A 20,177-nucleotide genomic window follows, 5' to 3' on the forward strand; every position below is an offset into this window, starting at 1 on the left:
TGTTTGGGATTCTGTGCCTCACTCTGCTGGTGTTTGGGATTCTGTGTCTCACTCTGCTGGTGTTTGGGATTCTGTGTCTCACTCTGCTGGTGTTTGGGATTCTGTGTCTCACTCTGCTGGTGTTTGGGATTCTGTGTCTCACTCTGCTGGTGTTTGGGACTCTGTGTCTCACTCTGCTGGTGTTTGGGATTCTGTGTCTCACTCTGCTGGTGTTTGGGATTCTGTGTCTCACTCTGTTGGTGTTTGGGATTCTGTTTCTCACTCTGCTGGTGTTTGGGATTCTGTGTCTCACTCTGCTGGTGTTTGGGATTCTGTTTCTCACTCTGCTGGTGTTTGGGATTCTGTGTCTCACTCTGCTGGTGTTTGGGATTCTGTGTCTCACCCTGCTGGTGTTTGGTATTCTGTGTCTCACTCTGCTGGTGTTTGGGATTCTGTTTCTCACTCTGCTGGTGTTTGGGATTCTGTGTCTCACTCTGCTGGTGTTTGGGATTCTGTGTCTCACTCTGCTGGTGTTTGGGATTCTGTGTCTCACTCTGCTGGTGTTTGGGATTCTGTGTCTCACTCTGCTGGTGTTTGGGATTCTGTGTCTCACTCTGCTGGTGTTTGGGATTCTGTGTCTCACTCTGCTGGTGTTTGGGATTCTATTTCTCACTCTGTTGGTGTTTGGGATTCTGTTTCTCACTCTGCTGGTGTTTGGGATTCTGTGTCTCACTCTGCTGGTGTTTGGGATTCTGTGTCTCACTCTGCTGGTGTTTGGGATTCTGTGTCTCACTGCTGGTGTTTGCGATTCTGTGTCTCACTGCTGGTGTTTGGGATTCTGTGTCTCACTCTGCTGGTGTTTGGGATTCTGTGTCTCACTCTGCTGGTGTTTGGGATTCTGTTTCTCACTCTGTTGGTGTTTGGGATTCTGTTTCTCACTCTGCTGGTGTTTGGGATTCTGTGTCTCACTCTGCTGGTGTTTGGGATTCTGTTTCTCACTCTGTTGGTGTTTGGGATTCTGTTTCTCACTCTGTTGGTGTTTGGGATTCTGTTTCTCACTCTGTTGGTGTTTGGGATTCTGTTTCTCACTCTGTTGGTGTTTGGGATTCTGTTTCTCACTCTGCTGGTGTTTGGGATTCTGTGTCTCACTCTGCTGGTGTTTGGGATTCTGTTTCTCACTCTGTTGGTGTTTGGGATTCTGTTTCTCACTCTGCTGGTGTTTGGGACTATGTGTCTCACTCTGCTGGTGTTTGGGACTCTGTGTCTAAGTGAGTTCCCAGTGGGAGATTGGATTCCAGCAAGCATTCATTGTGTCATTCATAACAATTTACCTACAGTACATGTCAGAATGCAGAATTAAAGTGCTCACCAAACCTTCACAGTGTAAACACTGCCTCTCTCTCTCAGTACTGTATATTGTTGTGGAAATTCTAACAAGTGAGAGAGACTGTCATTTTTCAAACAATAATTTTTATTAATAAAAAAAAAAAATGCAACAATGAAGCTGGTCGGCCACTCTCGAGTGTAGGACCGAGAGCTCAACAACACCGAAAATGCAGAAGTCTTATATAGTAGACCTAAACATGCTTAATCATGGCTGGTTCTACCCCTCCCGGTAGATCAGGGCATCATAAACTATCAGGTGTGTGAAATCATAGCGCTAAAACAAGTGATAACGCCAGTTCCATTACTCCCTTTTCTCAAGCCAGCCTCTGTTCTCTTCATATCTCAACACAGTTATGCCCTTGAAAGATAAAAAAGAACAGCTGCGGTCACTCTCAAAGGCTTTTTTGTCTTTGGCCACACACCAAGTTTCTCAGGAGCAAAGATGATTAGAAACAATTACAGATCTGTTCTATTCCTCAAGTTATCTCTAGTTGGAGTCACACCATGAGACCAGTAGACAGAGACCAGTAGACAGAGACCAGTAGACAGAGACCAGTAGACAGGGACCAGTAGACAGGGACCAGTAGACAGAGACCAGTAGACAGAGACCAGTAGACAGAGACCAGTAGACAGGGACCAGTAGACAGAGACCAGTAGACAGAGACCAGTAGACAGGGACCAGTAGACAGAGACCAGTAGACAGGGACCAGTAGACAGAGACCAGTAGACAGAGACCAGTAGACAGGGACCAGTAGACAGAGACCAGTAGACAGAGACCAGTAGACAGGGACCAGTAGACAGAGACCAGTAGACAGGGACCGGTAGGCAGAGACCAGTAGACAGAGACCAGTAGGCAGGGACCAGTAGACAGGGACCAGTAGACAGGGACCAGTAGACAGGGACCGGTAGACAGGGACCGGTAGGCAGGGACCGGTAGGCAGGGACCAGTAGGCAGGGACCGGTAGACAGGGACCGGTAGACAGAGACCGGTAGGCAGGGACCGGTAGACAGGGACCGGTAGGCAGAGCCCGGTAGACAGAGACCGGTAGGTAGGAACCGGTAGGCAGGGACCGGTAGACAGAGACCAGTAGACAGAGACCAGTAGACAGGGACCAGTAGACAGAGACCAGTAGACAGAGACCAGTAGACAGGGACCAGTAGACAGGGACCAGTAGACAGAGACCAGTAGACAGGGACCAGTAGACAGGGACCAGTAGACAGGGACCAGTAGACAGAGACCAGTAGACAGGGACCGGTAGGCAGAGACCAGTAGACAGAGACCAGTAGGCAGGGACCAGTAGACAGGGACCAGTAGACAGGGACCAGTAGACAGGGATCGGTAGACAGGGACCGGTAGGCAGGGACCGGTAGGCAGGGACCAGTAGTCAGGGACCGGTAGACAGGGACCGGTAGACAGAGACCGGTAGGCAGGGACCGGTAGACAGGGACCGGTAGGCAGAGCCCGGTAGACAGAGACCGGTAGGCAGGGACCGGTAGGCAGGGACCGGTAGACAGGGACCGGTAGGCAGAGCCCGGTAGACAGAGACCGGTAGGCAGGGACCGGTAGGCAGGGACCGGTAGGCAGAGCCCGGTAGACAGAGACCAGTAGGCAGAGCCCGGGAGACAGAGACCGGTAGGCAGGGACCAGTAGACAGGGACCGGTAGACAGGGACCAGTAGACAGGGACCGGTAGGCAGGGACCGGTAGACAGGGACCGGTAGGCAGGGACCAGTAGACAGGGACCAGTAGACAGGGACCGGTAGGCAGGGACCGGTAGACAGGGACCGGTAGGCAGGGACCGGTAGACAGGGACCGGTAGGCAGAGCCCGGTAGACAGAGACCGGTAGACAGAGACCGGTAGGCAGGGACCGGTAGGCAGGGACCGGTAGGCAGAGCCCGGGAGACAGGGACCGGTAGACAGGGACCAGTAGACAGGGACCGGTAGGCAGGGACCAGTAGAACACCAGCTGCAGGGGAACCACAGAAGGACAGCATTGGTAGTTATGAAAATCTCTTACTATTGTAAGAGGGAAAGGGGATACCTAGTCAGTTGTACAACTGAATGCATTCAACTGAAATGTGTCTTCTGCATTTAACACAAACCCTCTGAATTAGAGAGTCAATATTCATGCAGATATAGTAAACAAAGCAGATAAATACTTCATTTTCCCTCACAATATCCACTGGGCAAATACTGTAATTCACAAAAAGGAACATTCAGTAGTTTCCCATGACATAGTGTAGATGAAATATTTGAGGCTCTTCATGGGACTATTGAAACACAAACATCTCTTGGACTCACAGTTCCCTTTACTTGAAGAAAAGCTTGTTTACTCATTCGTCAGGGATTTCCTGTATTGACAAGCAACCTCTTCTACATGCAGAGTAGCAACAACCCACTCAATGAATAATGGTCCCTAGCTGGCAGCATAGCATTCACCCATTCTTAATGGCTTCTCTGTACCAAGGCATAGACAATTAGCCTGGTCCCAGGTCTGCTTTTGCAGTTTTTCCAAATTAGCCTGGTCCCAGATCTGCTTATGCCTCTTGCAAGCTGTTGGGAACTTTGGAAAGACAGCACAACCTGATGTGGGACCAGGATAGTAGACAAAGCACAAGCTTCACTACTTACAAATGTACTCAAGCTGTATGCAGTGGAACTAAAAGCGTTGGTTGGCAAAACCTCTTGTTTAGTTCTGCTTTCTCAACCCTCTAGGGACTAGTGGGTTGCTGTAAATGATAGTCTGTAAATATCAGTTTCAAAGTTGTTGATAAGATCCCAAGAAAATGTCATTAGTTATCTATACATATTTTAATAACAGCTACAGTAGCATTTAAAGAGTAAAAAAGCATTAAATTAATTGTTTTTACTTACTTGCGTAGCTCGGTACTAAATAATGTACATAGTCATTAATGTTGTGCCTTTGCTGATGTTGCAGGTTATGTGTCCCAGTAGACAGGTATGTTACTATTTCACCAGTCATTATTGTAACCATCCCATCCACCTGCTACTGTACTACTACAGTACTACTAGTACTACTGCTACAGTACTACTGATACAGTACTACTACAACAGTACTACTGCTACACTACTACTGCTACAGCACTGCTACAGTAGTACTACTACTGTACTACTACAGTGTTACAGAACTACTACTACTACAGAACTACAACAGTACTACTACAACAGTACTTCTACTACAGTACTACTGCTATAGTTAAGACTAAGCCATACACTCTGTATATATTGTATTTCTCTGAGTAAATCCAGCTTCAGGGATCCACTGTCGACAAGTCTTTTTCCCAGAAGGCTTTGTCCCGGATCTGATGCATGTATGGATACCGCTCCATGCTTATTTTTTTATAACCTTTATTTTACCTAGCCCGGTCCCAGATCTGTTGGTGTGGACTTGACAACTGTTTGTATGAGGAGTTGGCAAGAGAGCACAAACAGATCTGGGATCAGGCTATATATAAGCTTTGTTGCGTCTGTGTTATGGAGACGGAGCCATGGCTTTTCTCCTCTTCTAATCCTGCTACCACTATTATATACAGTGGGGCAAAAAAGTATTTAGTCAGTTACCAATTGTGCAAGTTCTCCCACTTAAAAAGATGAGAGAGGCCTGTAATTTTCATCATAGGTACACTTCAACTATGACAGACAAAATGAGAAAAAAAATCCAGAAAATCACATTGTTGTAACGGCGTTCGTCTGTTGAAGAAAGAGAGTCGGACCGAAATGCAGCGTGTTGGTTACTCATGACTTTAATGAAATGAATCGCGGTACATGAAATAACTTATAAAGACGAAAACAACAAACGGAACGTGAAACTTATTACAGCCTATCTGGTGAATACTACACAAAGACAGGAACAAACACCCACGAAATACAAAGCGAAACTATGGCTCCCTAAATACGGGTCCCAATCAGAGACAAAGAGGATCACCTGACTCTGATTGAGAATCGCCTCAGGCAGCCAAGCCTATACAACACCCCTAATTAGCCGCGATCCCAAATACTACAAACCCCAATACGAAAACAACATATAAACCCATGTCACACCCTGGCCTACCCAAACATATAACAAAAACACAAAATACAATGACCAAGGCGTGACAGAACCCCCCCCCCCTAAGGTGCGGACTCCCGGACGCACCTCAAGAGCATAGGGAGGGTCCGGGTGGGCGTCTGTCCATGGTGGCGGTTCTGGCTTGGGATGTGGACCCCACTCCATAAATGTCCTTGTTCCTCCCCTTTGCGTTCTGGGATAATCCACCCTCTCCGCCAACCATGGCCTAATAGTCCTCACCCAGATCCCCACATTACTGAGGAGCAGCTCGTGACTGAGGGGCATCTCGGGACTGAGGGGCAGCTCGGGACAGAGGGGCAGCTCGGGACAGAGGGCCAGCTCGGGACAGAAGCAGCCCGGGACTGAGGGGTAGCCCGGGACTGAGGGGAAGCCCGGGACTGAGGGGAAGCCCAGTACTGAGAGGAAGCCCAGTACTGAGAGGAAGCCCAGTACTGAGATGAAGCTCAGGCAGGTAGTAGGCTCCGGTAAATCCTGGCTGGCTGGCGGAACTGGAAGATTCAGGTTGACAAGCAGATCTGGAAGAGACTGGTTGTCTGGCAGATCTGGAAGAGACTGTTTGTCTGGCGGCGCTGGGCTGACTGGCGGCGCTAGGCAGACTGGGAGCACTGGCGGCGCTGGGCAGACTGGGAGCACTGGCGGCGCTGGGCAGACTGGGAGCACTGGCGGCGCTGGGCAGACTGGCGGCGCTGGGCAGACTGGGAGCACTGGCGGCGCTGGGCAGACTGGGAGCACTGGCGGCGCTGGGCAGACGGGAGACTCCGGCAGCGCAGGAGAGGAGAAAGGCTCTGGCTGCGCTAAACAGGCGGGAGACTCCGACAGCGCAGGAGAGGAGAAAAGCGCTGGCTGCGCTGAACAGGCGAGGCGCACAGAAGGCCTGGTGCGTGGTGCTGGAACTGGTGGTACTGGATCGAGGACACGCACAGGAAGCCTGGTGCGGGGAGCTGCTACCGGAGGACTGGTGTGTGGAGGTGGCTCTGGATAGACCGGACCGTGCAGGCGCACTGGAGCCCTTGAGCACCGAGCCTGCCCAAGCTTACCTGGCTCGATGCCCACTCTAGCCCGGCCAATAGGAAGGGCTGGTATGTGCCGCACCTGGCTCTGCACCCGCACTGGAAACACCGTGCGCTCCATAGCATAACACGGTGCCTGCCCGGTCTCTCTAGCCCAACGGTGAGCACAGGGAGTTTGCGCAGGTCTCCTACCTGGCATAACCATACTCCCTTCTATCCCCCCTCCCCAATAATTTTTTGGGGCTGCTTTTCAGGCTTCCAACCGCGTCGCCGTTCTGCCTCCTCATACCAGCGCCTCTCCGCTTTAGCCGCTTCTATTTCTTCCTTGGGACGGCGATATTCTCCAGGCTGAGCCCAGGGTCCTTTACCGTCTAATTCCTCCTCCCATGTCCAATTCTCCAAGTGGTGCAGCCTCTCCCACTGCAACTGCTCTTCACGATTAACAGGGAGAGTTGGCTCAGGTCTGAACCCTGACTCAGCCACTCTCTCTCTGCGCCCCTCCCCCAATAAATAATTGGGGGTTACTTTCGGTTTTCGCTCTGCGTCGCCGTGTTTTCCTTTTTGACTCCAATCGCCTGTAGCCCTCTTCGCACTGCTGAAGCGAATCCCAGGCGGGCGCCTGCACTCTCTCTGGGTCGACCTGTCGATTTCTTCCCACATCGTATAATCCATGCCTCTACCGTCCATAACGTCCTCCTTTAGCTCCTGCCAGTTTACACACTGCTCGGTCCGTGAGTGGTGGGTGATTCTGTAACGGCGTTCGTCTGTTGAAGAAAGAGAGTCGGACCGAAATGCAGCGTGTTGGTTACTCATGACTTTAATGAAATTAATCGCGGTACATGAAATAACTTATAAAGACGAAAACAACAAATGGAACGTGAAACTTATTACAGCCTATCTGGTGAATACTACACAAAGACAGGAACAAACACCCACGAAATACAAACGAAACTATGGCTCCCTAAATACGGTTCCCAATCAGAGACAACGAGGATCACCTGACTCTGATTGAGAATCGCCTCAGGCAGCCAAGCCTATACAACACCCCTAATTAGCCGCGATCCCAAATACTACAAACCCCAATGGATAAAAGCATCTGCTAAACGGCATATATTATTATATTTATTATATTATTATATATTATATAAACCCATGTCACACCCTGGCCTACCCAAACATATAACAAAAACACAAAATACAATGACCAAGGCGTGACAATTGTAGGATTTTTTATGAATTTATTTGCAAATTATGGTGGAAAATAAGTATTTGGTCAATAACAAAAGTTTATCTCAATACTTTGTTATATACCCTTTGTTGGCAATGACAGAAGTCAAACGTTTTCTGTAAGTCAAGGTTTTCTGTAAGACAAGGTTTTCACACACTGTTGCTGGTATTTTGGCCCATTCCTCCATGCAGATCTCCTCTAGAGCAGTGATGTGTTGGGGCTGTTGCTGGGCAACATGGACTTTCAACTCCCTCCAAAGATTTTCTATGGGGTTGAGATCTGGAGACCACTCCAGGACCTTGAAATGGTTCTTACGAAGCCACTCCTTCATTGCCCGGGCGGTGTGTTTGGGATCATTGTCATGCTGAAAGACCCAGCCACGTTTCATCTTCAATGCCCTTGCTGATGGAAGGAGGGTTTCAATCAAAATCTCACGATACTTTGCCCCATTCATTCTTTCCTTTACACGGATCAGTCGTCCTGGTCCCTTTACAGAAAAACATCCCCAAAGCATGATGTTTCCACCCCCATGCTTCACAGTAGGTATGGTGTTCTTCGGATGCAACTCAGCATTCTTTGTCCTCCAAACACGACGAGTTGAGTTTTTACCAAAAAGTTATATTTTGGTTTCATCTGACCATATGACATTCTCCCAATCTTCTTCTGGATCATCCAAATGCTCTCTAGCAAACTTCAGACGGGCCTGGACATGTACTGGCTTAAGCAGGGGGACACGTCTGGCACTGCAGGATTGGAATCCCTGGCGGCGAAATGTGTTACTTATGGTAGGCTTTGTTACTTTGGTCCCAGCTCTCTGCAGGTCATTCACTAGGTCCCCCCGTGTGGTCCTGGGATTTTTGCTCACCGTTCTTGTGATCATTTTGACCCCACGGGATGAGATCTTGCGTGGAACCCCAGATCAAGGGAGATTATCAATGGTCTTGTATGTCTTCCATTTCCTAATAATTGCTCCCACAGTTGATTTCTTCAAACCAAGCTGCTTACCTATTGCAAATTCAGTCTTCCCAGCCTGGTGCAGGTCTACAATTTTGTTTCTGGTGTCCTTTGACAGCTCGTTGGTCTTGGCCATAGTGGAGTTTGGAGTGTGACTGTTTGAAGTTGTGGACAGGTGTCTTTTATACTGATAACAAATTCAAACAGGTGCCATTAATACAGGTAACGAGTGGAGGACAGAGGAGCCTCTTAAAGAAGAAGTTACTGGTCTGTGAGAGCCAGAAATCTTGCTTGTTTGTAGGTGACCGAATTATTTTCTACCATAATTTGCAAGTAAATTCATAAAAAATCCTACAATGTGATTTTCTGGATTTCTTTTTCTCATTTTGCCTGTCATAGTTGAAGTGTACCTATGATGAAAATTACAGGCCTCTCTCATCTTTTTAAATGGGAGAACTTGTACAATTGGTGGCTGACTAAATACTTTTTTGCCCCACTGTAACTGTTTCTTAAGCTTATTAAGAGGTTATTAAGGCAGTTAATAACCTGCCGTCATTGACTACAACCTGCTTTCAATTGAGGATTTGCATGATTGCAGTTATTTTGATCAGTGACGTTGTTGTGGTGTTGAGGTACCAAATGCTGGCGACCATGGAGGCTATCAGTTCTGACGTAACTGTGTGTTCAGATGGCTACTGCTGTGCAAAGCTGGCTGTCCATATGTAGTGAACAGTGATGCACAAAATATGATTTAATCAGCTATTCAATGGTTGTGCAAATGCTGGTTGTTGGTACGGCGACGCCTGCGAGTTGTAGTTGTGAAGAACCTTTGTGTGTGTGTGTGTGTGTGTGTGTGTGTGTGTGTGTGTGTGTGTGTGTGTGTGTGTGTGTGTGTGTGTGTGTGTGTGTGTGTGTGTGTGTGTGTGTGTGTGTGTGTGTGTGTGTGTGTGTGTGTGTGTGTGTGTGTGTGTGTGTGTGTGTGTGTGTGTGTGTGTGTGTGTGTGTGTGTGTGTGTGTTATAACCGTGTACCTGGGTAATCACTCATCTGTATTGTTGTAGCCAAGTCATGTGATGTTTGATGATATTAAACAAGAGTGTGTGAGATGCCCAGTGATAGTGAATGTTCCACTGCTGTTAGTTTCTCCTGTTAAACCTCTCTCCTCTTTGATATGTTGATGCTGGCTGTTTTGTTGGAGTTTGGCCTGGCGGTGACATTGACTCTGCCAACTCCAGACCACTCATTATCCCAGGAGATCTGCATGTGTTCCATCTCTCTCTCTTTCCGTTTCTAATCCTGTTCTAATTTTCTAATTTCTAATGTTCCATTTTAAGTACAAAACATCTAAACCAGTTCGTTACTGGTGTTAGGTTCTAATTCTCAGAGTACAAACTCAACGGACACTATGAATGCTTTAAACCAAGTTTATTCATCCCGTGGTAGTATACATACCCCACTTTGGATGGAGTCTCCTCGTTATCGCAACACATTGCATCATTATTGCAAAGCAGGAAGCTGAATGATATGAGCCTTAAACGGTTCCTGCCCTTATCAGTACTGCCACGTGTGATCGTTTTCCCTGCACTCAGCCCCTCCCAAGCTTCATTATGACTCCACCCCTCATGTCTCTTTTACAACTAATGATTCATCATAGTTAAAGCTCAGAAACCAGACCTATCACGATACATGTATTTTACACAACACAACATTCTTGACCTTGTTGCTGTTGAGTTATTGAAACAAATATAAAGAATGAAGTGTAGATCTACTCTGCGATGTCTGCAGTATTATAAAGGGCCCGACAGTAGTTGTGGTCAGGAGATAGAACTGTAAACTACATGGCTACCTAGTTAGAACTGTAAACTACATGGCTACATAGTTAGAACTGTAAACTACATGGCTACATAGTTAGAACTGTAAACTACATGGCTACATAGTTAGAACTGTAAACTACATGGCTTCATAGTTAGAACTGTAAACTACATAGCTACATAGTTAGAACTGTAAACTACATGGCTACAGAGTTAGAACTGTAAACTACATGGCTACATAGTTAGAACTGTAAACTACATGGCTGCATAGTTACAACTGTAAACTACATGGCTACACAGTTAGAACTGTAAACTACATGGCTTCATAGTTACAACTGTAAACTACATGGCTACATAGTTAGAACTGAAAACTACATGGCTACATAGTTAGAACTGTAAACTACATGGCTTCATAGTTAGAACTGTAAACTACATGGCTACATAGTTAGAACTGTAAACTACATGGCTACATAGTTACAACTGTAAACTACATGGCTACATAGTTACAACTGTAAACTACATGGCTACATAGTTACAACTGTAAACTACATGGCTTCATAGTTACAACTGTAAACTACATGGCTTCATAGTTAGAACTGTAAACTACATGGCTTCATAGTTACAACTGTACACTACATAGCTACATTGTTACAACTGTAAACTACATGGCTTCATAGTTAGAACTGTAAAATACATGGCTTCATAGTTACAACTGTAAACTACATAGCTACATTGTTAGAACTGTAAACTACATGGCTTCATAGTTAGAACTGTAAACTACATGGCTACATAGTTAGAACTTTAAACTACATGGCTACAGAGTTAGAACTGTAAACTACATGGCTACAGAGTTAGAACTGTAAACTACATGGCTTCATAGTTAGAACTGTAAACTACATGGATACATAGTTAGAACTGTAAACTACATAGCTTCATAGTTAGAACTGTAAACTACATGGCTTCATAGTTAGAACTGTAAACTACATGGCTTCATAGGTAGAACTGTAAACTACATGGCTACATGGTTAGAACTGTAAACTACATGGCTACATAGTTAGAACTGTAAACTACATGGCTACATGGTTATGCTTGTGTTTAGGACAGGAGGTTTCCCCGCCTGCCTCTCCAGGAGTCTTTGATCCTTCAGATTAACCAGCCTGACTCTACAGGACTTGGCTAGAGTTGGGATAACCTTGTACACAAGACCAGGAAGTAGATTACTTGGGAACTGGAAAATGAAGACTAGGAAGGGCCAGATTCATAGTGCTGTATATGGCTCTTAAAAGGGCATCAACTGGCGTGTACCTCCTATGCTCACATGATGGACTAGTCAAATACAAGATCAAGTAGTCAAGTACAGATTAAGTTGTTGGGAACCTGATGCTGTGCACCAGCTAGCTATACCTAGGCTCATGATGTATTGCTTGTTTTCCTTTTATTTTGAATCACTTTGAGATAGTAGGAACTGGATCCTATTCTTGACCAGTACAACATCACCATGTGAGCATACTATATTTAGCCTTATTTTTAATTGACCGTAAAATGTGTTAGTCATAGTAGGTGGGGTTTATTAGCTTGCTTGCCACACAGTTTGTGGTTTTATGACCTTTTGGCTGACCTGAGTGACCCCGCTACCAGTGTCTGTAGCAGAAGTCTTAAACTAGGATCCAGGATCAAGTAGTATCTAGAATTTATTTCTTTGAGGCAGTGTCCATAGTCACAATCCTGAAAGCCTTTGCATATGGGGAGACAGTACAGACATGAGCAGATACCAGCACTAATCAACAATCAACTTTTGAGCTCTAAACAGAATCTCATATCCATTGAAAATGGTGTGTAGGTGAGATGAGCACATATCGTGCCTCTGGGCCTGACCTGTTCTCAATTGTATATCTACTGTCCCTGGGAGTCTGAACGGACCTTCCTCAAACTGTTCATGAATGTTTAACAGCCCTGGAAGTCTGAAAGGACCTTCCTCAAACTGTTCATGAATGTTTAACAGCCCTGGGAGTCTGAAAGGACCTTCCTCAAACTGTTCATGAATGTTTAACAGCCCTGGAAGTCTGAACGGACCTTCCTCCAAACAGTTCATGAATGTTTAACAGCCCTGGGAGTCTGAAAGGACCTTCCTCAAACTGTTCATGAATGTTTAACAGCCCTGGAAGTCTGAACGAACCTTCCTCAAACAGTTCATGAATGTTTAACAGCCCTGGGAGTCTGAAAGGACCTTCCTCAAACTGTTCATGAATGTTTAACAGCCCTGGAAGTCTGAACGGACCTTCCTCAAACTGTTCATGAATGTTTAACAGCCCTGGAAGTCTGAACGGACCTTCCTCAAACTGTTCATGAATGTTTAACAGCCCCGGGAGTCTGAAAGGACCTTCCTCAAACTGTTCATGAATGTTTAACAGCCCTGGAAGTCTGAAAGGACCTTCCTCAAACTGTGACGCTCCTATAATGTGAAACTCCTCCACTGTAATCTCTCCTCTCACTATGAACATATTGCTCTGCTGTGCTTTAGCTCCTCTGCAGTTTTACAGCAACGTGTTTGCTAGAACTGACAATAAGAGAGCATTAAACAAGAACACACTATACACTTCTTGTTCTATATAATTGTAGACTTGTTCTAATTAATCAATCAATCAAATGTAGCCTTTTACATCAGGTCAGCAGCTGTCTCAAAGGGCTTTACAGAGACCTATTGCAGCCTATTACATCAGGTCAGCAGCTGTCTCAAAGTGCTTTACAGAGACCTATTGCAGCCTTTTACATCAGGTCAGCAGCTGTCTCAAAGTGCTTTACAGAGACCTATTGCAGCCTTTTACATCAGGCCAGCAGCTGTCTCAAAGTGCTTTACAGAGACCTATTGCAGCCTTTTACATCAGGTCAGCAGCTGTCTCAAAGGGCTTTACAGAGACCTATTGCAGCCTTTTACATCAGGCCAGCAGCTGTCTCAAAGTGCTTTACAGAGACCTATTGCAGCCTTTTACATCAGGTCAGCAGCTGTCTCAAAGTGCTTTACAGAGACCTATTGCAGCCTTTTACATCAGGTCAGCAGCTGTCTCAAAGTGCTTTACAGAGACCTATTGCAGCCTTTTACATCAGGTCAGCAGCTGTCACATTGTTCCAAAATAAGGTTAGGATGCTGATGAGAGAGAAAGTCTATCAATAGCTGATGACTTCAACATGTATGATGGTGATGATGATGATTAGGAGAATGATGATGGAAGTCTCTGCTAATAGATTACGGTCAGGCTTTTTTTCTAAGCACCTCCAGTGTTTCTCATCATCCTTCACATGGTGTTTGATGTTATGTTGTACTTTTTTAGTTATTTGACTTTACTTTTAGATGAACTACACTAACCTCTGCTGGTGACTGGGTTACAGGAGCCCTGGAGGTGGCGAGGAGGAGCCCGTTTGCCTGCTGGTTCAGTTCTATGCTCTACTGCTTCGGAGGGGGAATTCTCTCTGGTCTCATGATGGCTGAGGCCCCCATAGCCCCTCTGTCCAACAGCATCAACGTCCTCATGGCCTCTGTCATCTGGTGAGAGAAGGGGGGAGGGAGAGAGAGAGAGAGAGAGAGAGAGGAGGGTTCACAGGATTACATATGGTAAAGATATTTGACCAGTAGAATACTGTCTGTGGACCCTGAAAACCACTGTACCGTAGATTCCCTATGAGGCTCAGTGGTGGAAAAAGTACTCAATTGTCATACTTGAATAAAAGTAAAGATGCCTTTTAATAGAAAATGACTCAAGTAAAATACTCCTTGAGTAAAAGTGTAAAAGCATTTGGTTTTAAATATACTTCAGTTTCAAAATGCCTTATATTAAGCAAACCAGATGGCACAATTAAATGTTATTATTATTTTTTTGTACAGATAACCAGGGGCACACTCCAACACTCAGACATAAGTTACAAACAAAGCATTTGTGTTTAGTGAGCACCAGATCAGAGGCAGAGGATGACCAGGGATGTTCTATTCATAAATGCGTGAATTGGACCATGTTCCTATCAAAATATAAGTACATTTGTACATTTGGGTGTCAGGAAAAATGTGTGGAGTAAAGAGTACATTATTTCTTTATGAAATGTAGTAAAGTAAAAGTTGGAAGAAATATGAATATTAAAGTACAGATACCCCCCAAAACTACATAAGTAGGACTTTTACTTAAGTACTTTTTATGGCAAGTCAGTTAAGAACAAATTCTTATTTACAATGACGGCCTAGGAACAGTGGGTTAACTGCCTTCTTCAGGGGCAGAATGACAGATATTTACCTTGTCAGCTCGGGGATTCAATCTAACAACCTTTCGGTTACTGGCCCAACGCTCTAACCACTAGGCTACCTGCCACCCTTACACCAGTGATAAGGCTCCCACATTCCGGATACACTATAACACTGCAGTAAACAGCAGATAGAGAAATGCTGTTGTTGGGAGGATGTGGGGGGGATGTATCAGAGCAACTGGTGTGTGATGGAAAAATAGAGGATCCATTAAGCTCCTTGATTAAAAAACATCCACCATGCTTCCTCTTCAATACCATAGTGTTTTAGTGCCCTCTGCTGGGCTGAAAGCCAACATGTATTTCAAATCAAATCAAAAGCTAATGGTCACATACACATGTTATGTTATTGTAGGTGTAGTGAAATGCTTGTGTTTCTAGCTCCAGCAGGGCAGTAATATCTAACAATTCACCACAATACACACAGATCTAAAAGTAAAAGAATGGAATTAAGAAATATGTAAATATTAGGGTGACCAATGTCGGAGTCCAGAGAATAAATATATATATATATATATATATATATATATATATATATATATATATATATATATATATATATATATATATATATATATATATATATATAAGGATTATGGACAGTATGTGGGTAGAATAATAATAATAATAATAATATATTATAATAATATTTAGTATACAATACCAGTCACAAGTTGTAGAACACCTACTCATTAAAGGGGTTTTCTTTATTTTACTATTTTCTACATTGTAGAATAATAGTGAAGACATCAAAACTGTGAAATAACACATGGAATCATATAGTAAACAAAGTGTTAAACAAATCAAAGTATATTTTATATTTGAGATTCTTCAAATAGCCACCGTTTGCCTTTATGACAGCTTTGCACACTCTTGGCAGCTTCATGAGGTAGTCACCTGGAATGCATTTCAATTAACAGGTGCCTTCTTAAAAGTTCATTTGTGTAATTTCTTTCTTTCTTAATGCGTTTGAGCAAATCAATTGTGTTGTGACTAGGTAGGGGTGGTACTCAGAAGATAGCCCTATTTGGTAAAAGACCAAGTTCATATTATGGCAAGAACAGCTCAAATAAGCAAAGAGAAACAACAGTCCATTTATTACATTAAGACATGAAGGTCAGTCAATCCGGAAAATTTCAAGAACTTTGAAAGTTTCTTCAAGTGCAGTCACAAAAACTATCAAGCACTATGATTAAACTGACTCTCATGAGGACCGCCACAGGAATGGATGACCCAGAGTTACCTCTGCTGCAGAGGATAAGTTCATTAGAGTTACCAGCCTCAGAAATTACAGCCCAGATAAATGCTTCACTGAGTTCAAGTAATAGACACATCTCAACATCAACTGTTCAGAGGACACTGTGTGAATCAGGCCTTCGTGGTCAAATTGCTGCAAAGAAACAATGACTTAAGGACACTAATAAGAAGAAGAGACTTGCTTGGGCCAAGAAACATGAGCATTGGACATTAGACCGGGGGAAATATGTCCTTTGGTCAGGAGTCCAAATTGGAGATTTTTGGTTCCAACCGCCGTGTCTTTGTGAGATGCGGTATGGTTGAATGGATGATCTCTGCATGTGTATTTCCCACCATGAAGCATGGAGGAGATGGTGGTATGGTGTGGGGGTGCTTTGCTGGTGACACTGTATGTGATTTATTTAGAATTCAAGGCACATTTAACCAGCATGGCTACCACAGAATTCTGCAGTGATACCTCATCCCATCTAGTTTGGGCTTAGTGGGACTATAATTTGTTTTTCAACAGGACAATGACCCAAAACACACCTCCAGGCTGTGTAAGGGCTATTTGACCAAGAAGGAGAGTGATGAGTGCTGCATCAGATGACCTGGTCTCCACAATCACCTGACCTCAACCCAATTGAGATGGTTTGGGATGAGTTGGACCGCAGAGTGAAGGAAAAGCAGCCAACAAGTGCTCAACATATGTGGGAACTCCTTCAAGACTGTTTGAAAAAGCATTGCAGGTGAAGCTGGTTGAGAGAATACCAAGAGTGTGCAAAGCTGTCATCAAGGCAAATGGTGGTTATGTTAAGAATCTCAAATATAAAATGTATTTAGATTTGTTTAACACTTTTTTTGGTTCCTATATGACTCCATATGTGTTGTTTCATAGTTTTGATGTCTTCACTATTATTCTACAATGTAGAAAGTAGTAAAGCCAAAGAAAAACCCTTGAATGAGTAGGTATATCTGTAGAATACGTAGGATAGAATAGTATATGTAGAGCAATAGTTGAATAGGATTGCATTGATTAGAGTACAATATATAAAGTGTCTTCGGAAAATATTCAGACCCCCTTACTTTTCCTACATTTTGTTAGGTTCCAGTCTTATTCTAAAATTGATTTTTTTTTTAAATCCCCTCATCAATCTACACACATTACCCCATAATGACAGAAACCAAAAAGTTTTTGCTAATACATTTTTTTAAATAAACTGAAATATCACATTTACATAGAGTTGAAGTTGGAAGTTTACATTACACCTTCGCCAAATTCATTTAAACTCAGTTTTTCACAATTCCTGACATTTAATCCTAGTAAAAATTCCCTGTCTTCGGTCAGTTAGGATCACCACTTTATTTTAAGAATGTGATATGTCAGAATAATAGGAGAGAGAATGATTTATTTCAGTTTTATTTCAGTTTTCACATTCTCAGTGTGTCAGAGGTTTAAATTGTTTAACTTGGGTCAAATGTTTTGGGTAGCCTTTTCTGAGGTCTTGGGCGATTTTTTTTTATTTTCCCATGATGTCAAGCAAAGAGGCTTTGAGTTTGAAGATTGGCCTTGACATACATCCACAGGTACACCTCCAATTGACTCAGGCTAATTGACATCATTTATCAGAAGCTTCTAAAGCCATGACATCCTTTTCTGGAATTTTCTAAGCTGTTTAAAGGCACAGTCAACTTAGTGTATGTAAACTTCTGACCCACTGGAATTGTGATACAGTGAATTATAAGTGAAAAGATCTGTCTGTAAACAATTGTTGGAAAAATGATTTGTGTCATACACAAAGTAGATGTCTTAACCGACTGGCTAAAACTATAGTTTGTTAACAGAAATGTGTGTAGTGGTTGAAAAACAAGTTTTAATGACTCTAACCTATGTGTATGTAAACTTCTGACTTCAACTCTACCTCTACTGGTATATCATCAAGCCCTGTTTTTTTTCCAGACTGAAAAGATTTTATTGCCTCAAAGTTCCTCATCTGTAAGTTGACTTTCACACCAGTCTTTCTGTAAATGTGTTAATTTTACATTATTATTATTATTATTAGGAAATAAATCCTTACAGTTAACATCAATCAGTGGAAATGGAAGAGACTGAAAAGAAAATATATGCTTAAAATATTTTGCTTCCTCGTTCAAAATATAATTTGGTGAATCATGGATAACTCCATCATTTGTAACGTTTCTGTAAATTATTTTTGGTAGAATTTCTGTGTTGAAGATTCAAGGAAAATGTTGTGAATTTTTTTCCCATTTTCCATCCAATTCACTTTATTTTTGGAATACATTACACTTGATCGTTCTTGAATGAGTACAATCTTATACATGCCTGCTCATATTTGAAAGTTGTAGCAAGGCTATAAGCATGTCAGCCCAGCCTGCTCAGTTCATTGGATGCAATTGTTCATAAAAAAATGTAAATATATGAAAAAAAGAAGAGAAAACAACCTAAATATATCACAAGACCAGTCCCTTTAAAAAAAAAATGGTCCATTACATGCAAGACATATTTAATGTAGTCCTCATTATATCCTGTTGTATTCTGACAAAAAAAAGGGAACATAGATTCAAACAGCCGCTAATGACTGCAAGTCAAAATTTGTCTTAGGCATCACATTATATCCTGTTGTGTCGTGCCATGGCTGTGCCAGAGCCGAACGCAAGCCAACCCCGGGGTCTCCCTTATGGGAAGGCATACTCAAGTTCAACTCACAATCGATTCTGACACAACCACGGCACAACAGCCAAGAACACATGCATTACTGACAATCCAGAGCGAGTAAACCTGTAAAACCAACCCCCTCTCTACCCTACACATTATGTTTTTTTATTCCAGGGTCGTTGCTCTATCACCTCTATCCACATTTCTTGGTTTTGGTAGGTTTTAAAAGTCTCAGTGGGAACAACATCCCCTAAACACTTCCTGATAAACTCAGTCACCGTGTCCGTGTATACATCAAAGGTTATTCTCAGAGGCAACCCGGAACGTATCCCAGTACGCGTGATCAAAACTATCTTGAAGCATGCATTCCGATTGGTCAGACCAACGTTGAACAGACCTTAGCATGGATACTTCCTGTTTGAGTTTCTGCCAGTATTTTTTTATAGAGTATCTTACTGACTGTTGAACAAGATTGTTTGTTTACTTTGTCTCAATCCAATATATAATTTAGACACAGATTGTTTATTTTGTCTCAATCCAATATTTAATTTAGATATGGATATTTAAGAACCTGTGTTTGTCAGGTTCTGGTTACCTTTTGCATTATACTGTATAAGTATAATGGAAGAGTGGCTTCTGCCTTGAGAGCAGCTAATGGGGATCCCTACTAAAATACAACTAAGTAGTAGCCATATTAGGGATGTTTTGATCAGTGGAGGCTGGTGGGTGGAGCTATTTGAGGACGGGCTCATCGTAATGGCTGGAATGGAATTAATGGAATGGAGTCAAACATGTGGCATCCATTTGTTTGATGTGTTTGAAACCTTTCCATTCTAGCCATTACAATAAGCCTGTCCTCCTATAGCTCCTCCCACCAACCTCCTCTGATTTAGATAGCACCCACATTGGATGATTGTGACTATGCGCTAGTGTGACAGAATATACAAATGAGCGGGTAAATGACCACACAGAGGAATGGACAATAAGCCAGTTACTCAGCCATTAGCCATGCTCCAGGCTGAGACGATGAATCACTGTATCATATCAACACACAAGCTCAAGCCAGGAAATGCACATCATAGAAAACCCAAAACAGAATCATCAGTGTTTGCTTTTTTAAAAATAAAAACTAACTTTTTTTAATAAAAACTGTAACTTTGTCAACTGTGCAGTATTTGTCAGGCATTGAAGGATTGATTTGTTCTCCAGTGGGACGTGAATATTGTATTTATTCAGTTTTCTACTTCCTGACTGTATATATTCTTGCCCGGTGCCCCCCCGCCCGGCGACCGCCCGGCGACCCCCCCGCCCGGCGACCCCCGCACGGCGACCCCCCCCGCCCGGCGACCAAGGGGGTCACATCATATGTTAGAAAAACGCTTGTCACATGTCTTGTCTTATCATCAGGGGAATGATAAGGGCAAGGGGAAGTAATCAACATTTTCAAATAAATAGAGACAGTAGATATTATTTAATTGTTTTTACCCCTTCAAAAATATAAACGCAACATGCAACAGTT

General features: G+C 43.5%; 1 protein-coding gene across 1 annotated transcript in view; it reads left to right on the forward strand.

Moving 5' to 3' along the window:
• LOC124000116 (trimeric intracellular cation channel type B-like) overlaps positions 1 to 20,177 on the forward strand; it is a 35,011-nt gene that overhangs the window by 4,310 nt on the left and 10,524 nt on the right. Inside the window, exon 2 of the mRNA XM_046306267.1 lies at positions 13,846 to 14,002. Coding sequence (XP_046162223.1) covers positions 13,846 to 14,002 — 157 coding nt within the window. The remainder of the gene's footprint in view (positions 1 to 13,845; positions 14,003 to 20,177) is intronic.

Source organism: Oncorhynchus gorbuscha, linkage group LG16 (assembly GCF_021184085.1).
Source record: "Oncorhynchus gorbuscha isolate QuinsamMale2020 ecotype Even-year linkage group LG16, OgorEven_v1.0, whole genome shotgun sequence".
Lineage (NCBI taxonomy): Eukaryota > Metazoa > Chordata > Actinopteri > Salmoniformes > Salmonidae > Oncorhynchus > Oncorhynchus gorbuscha.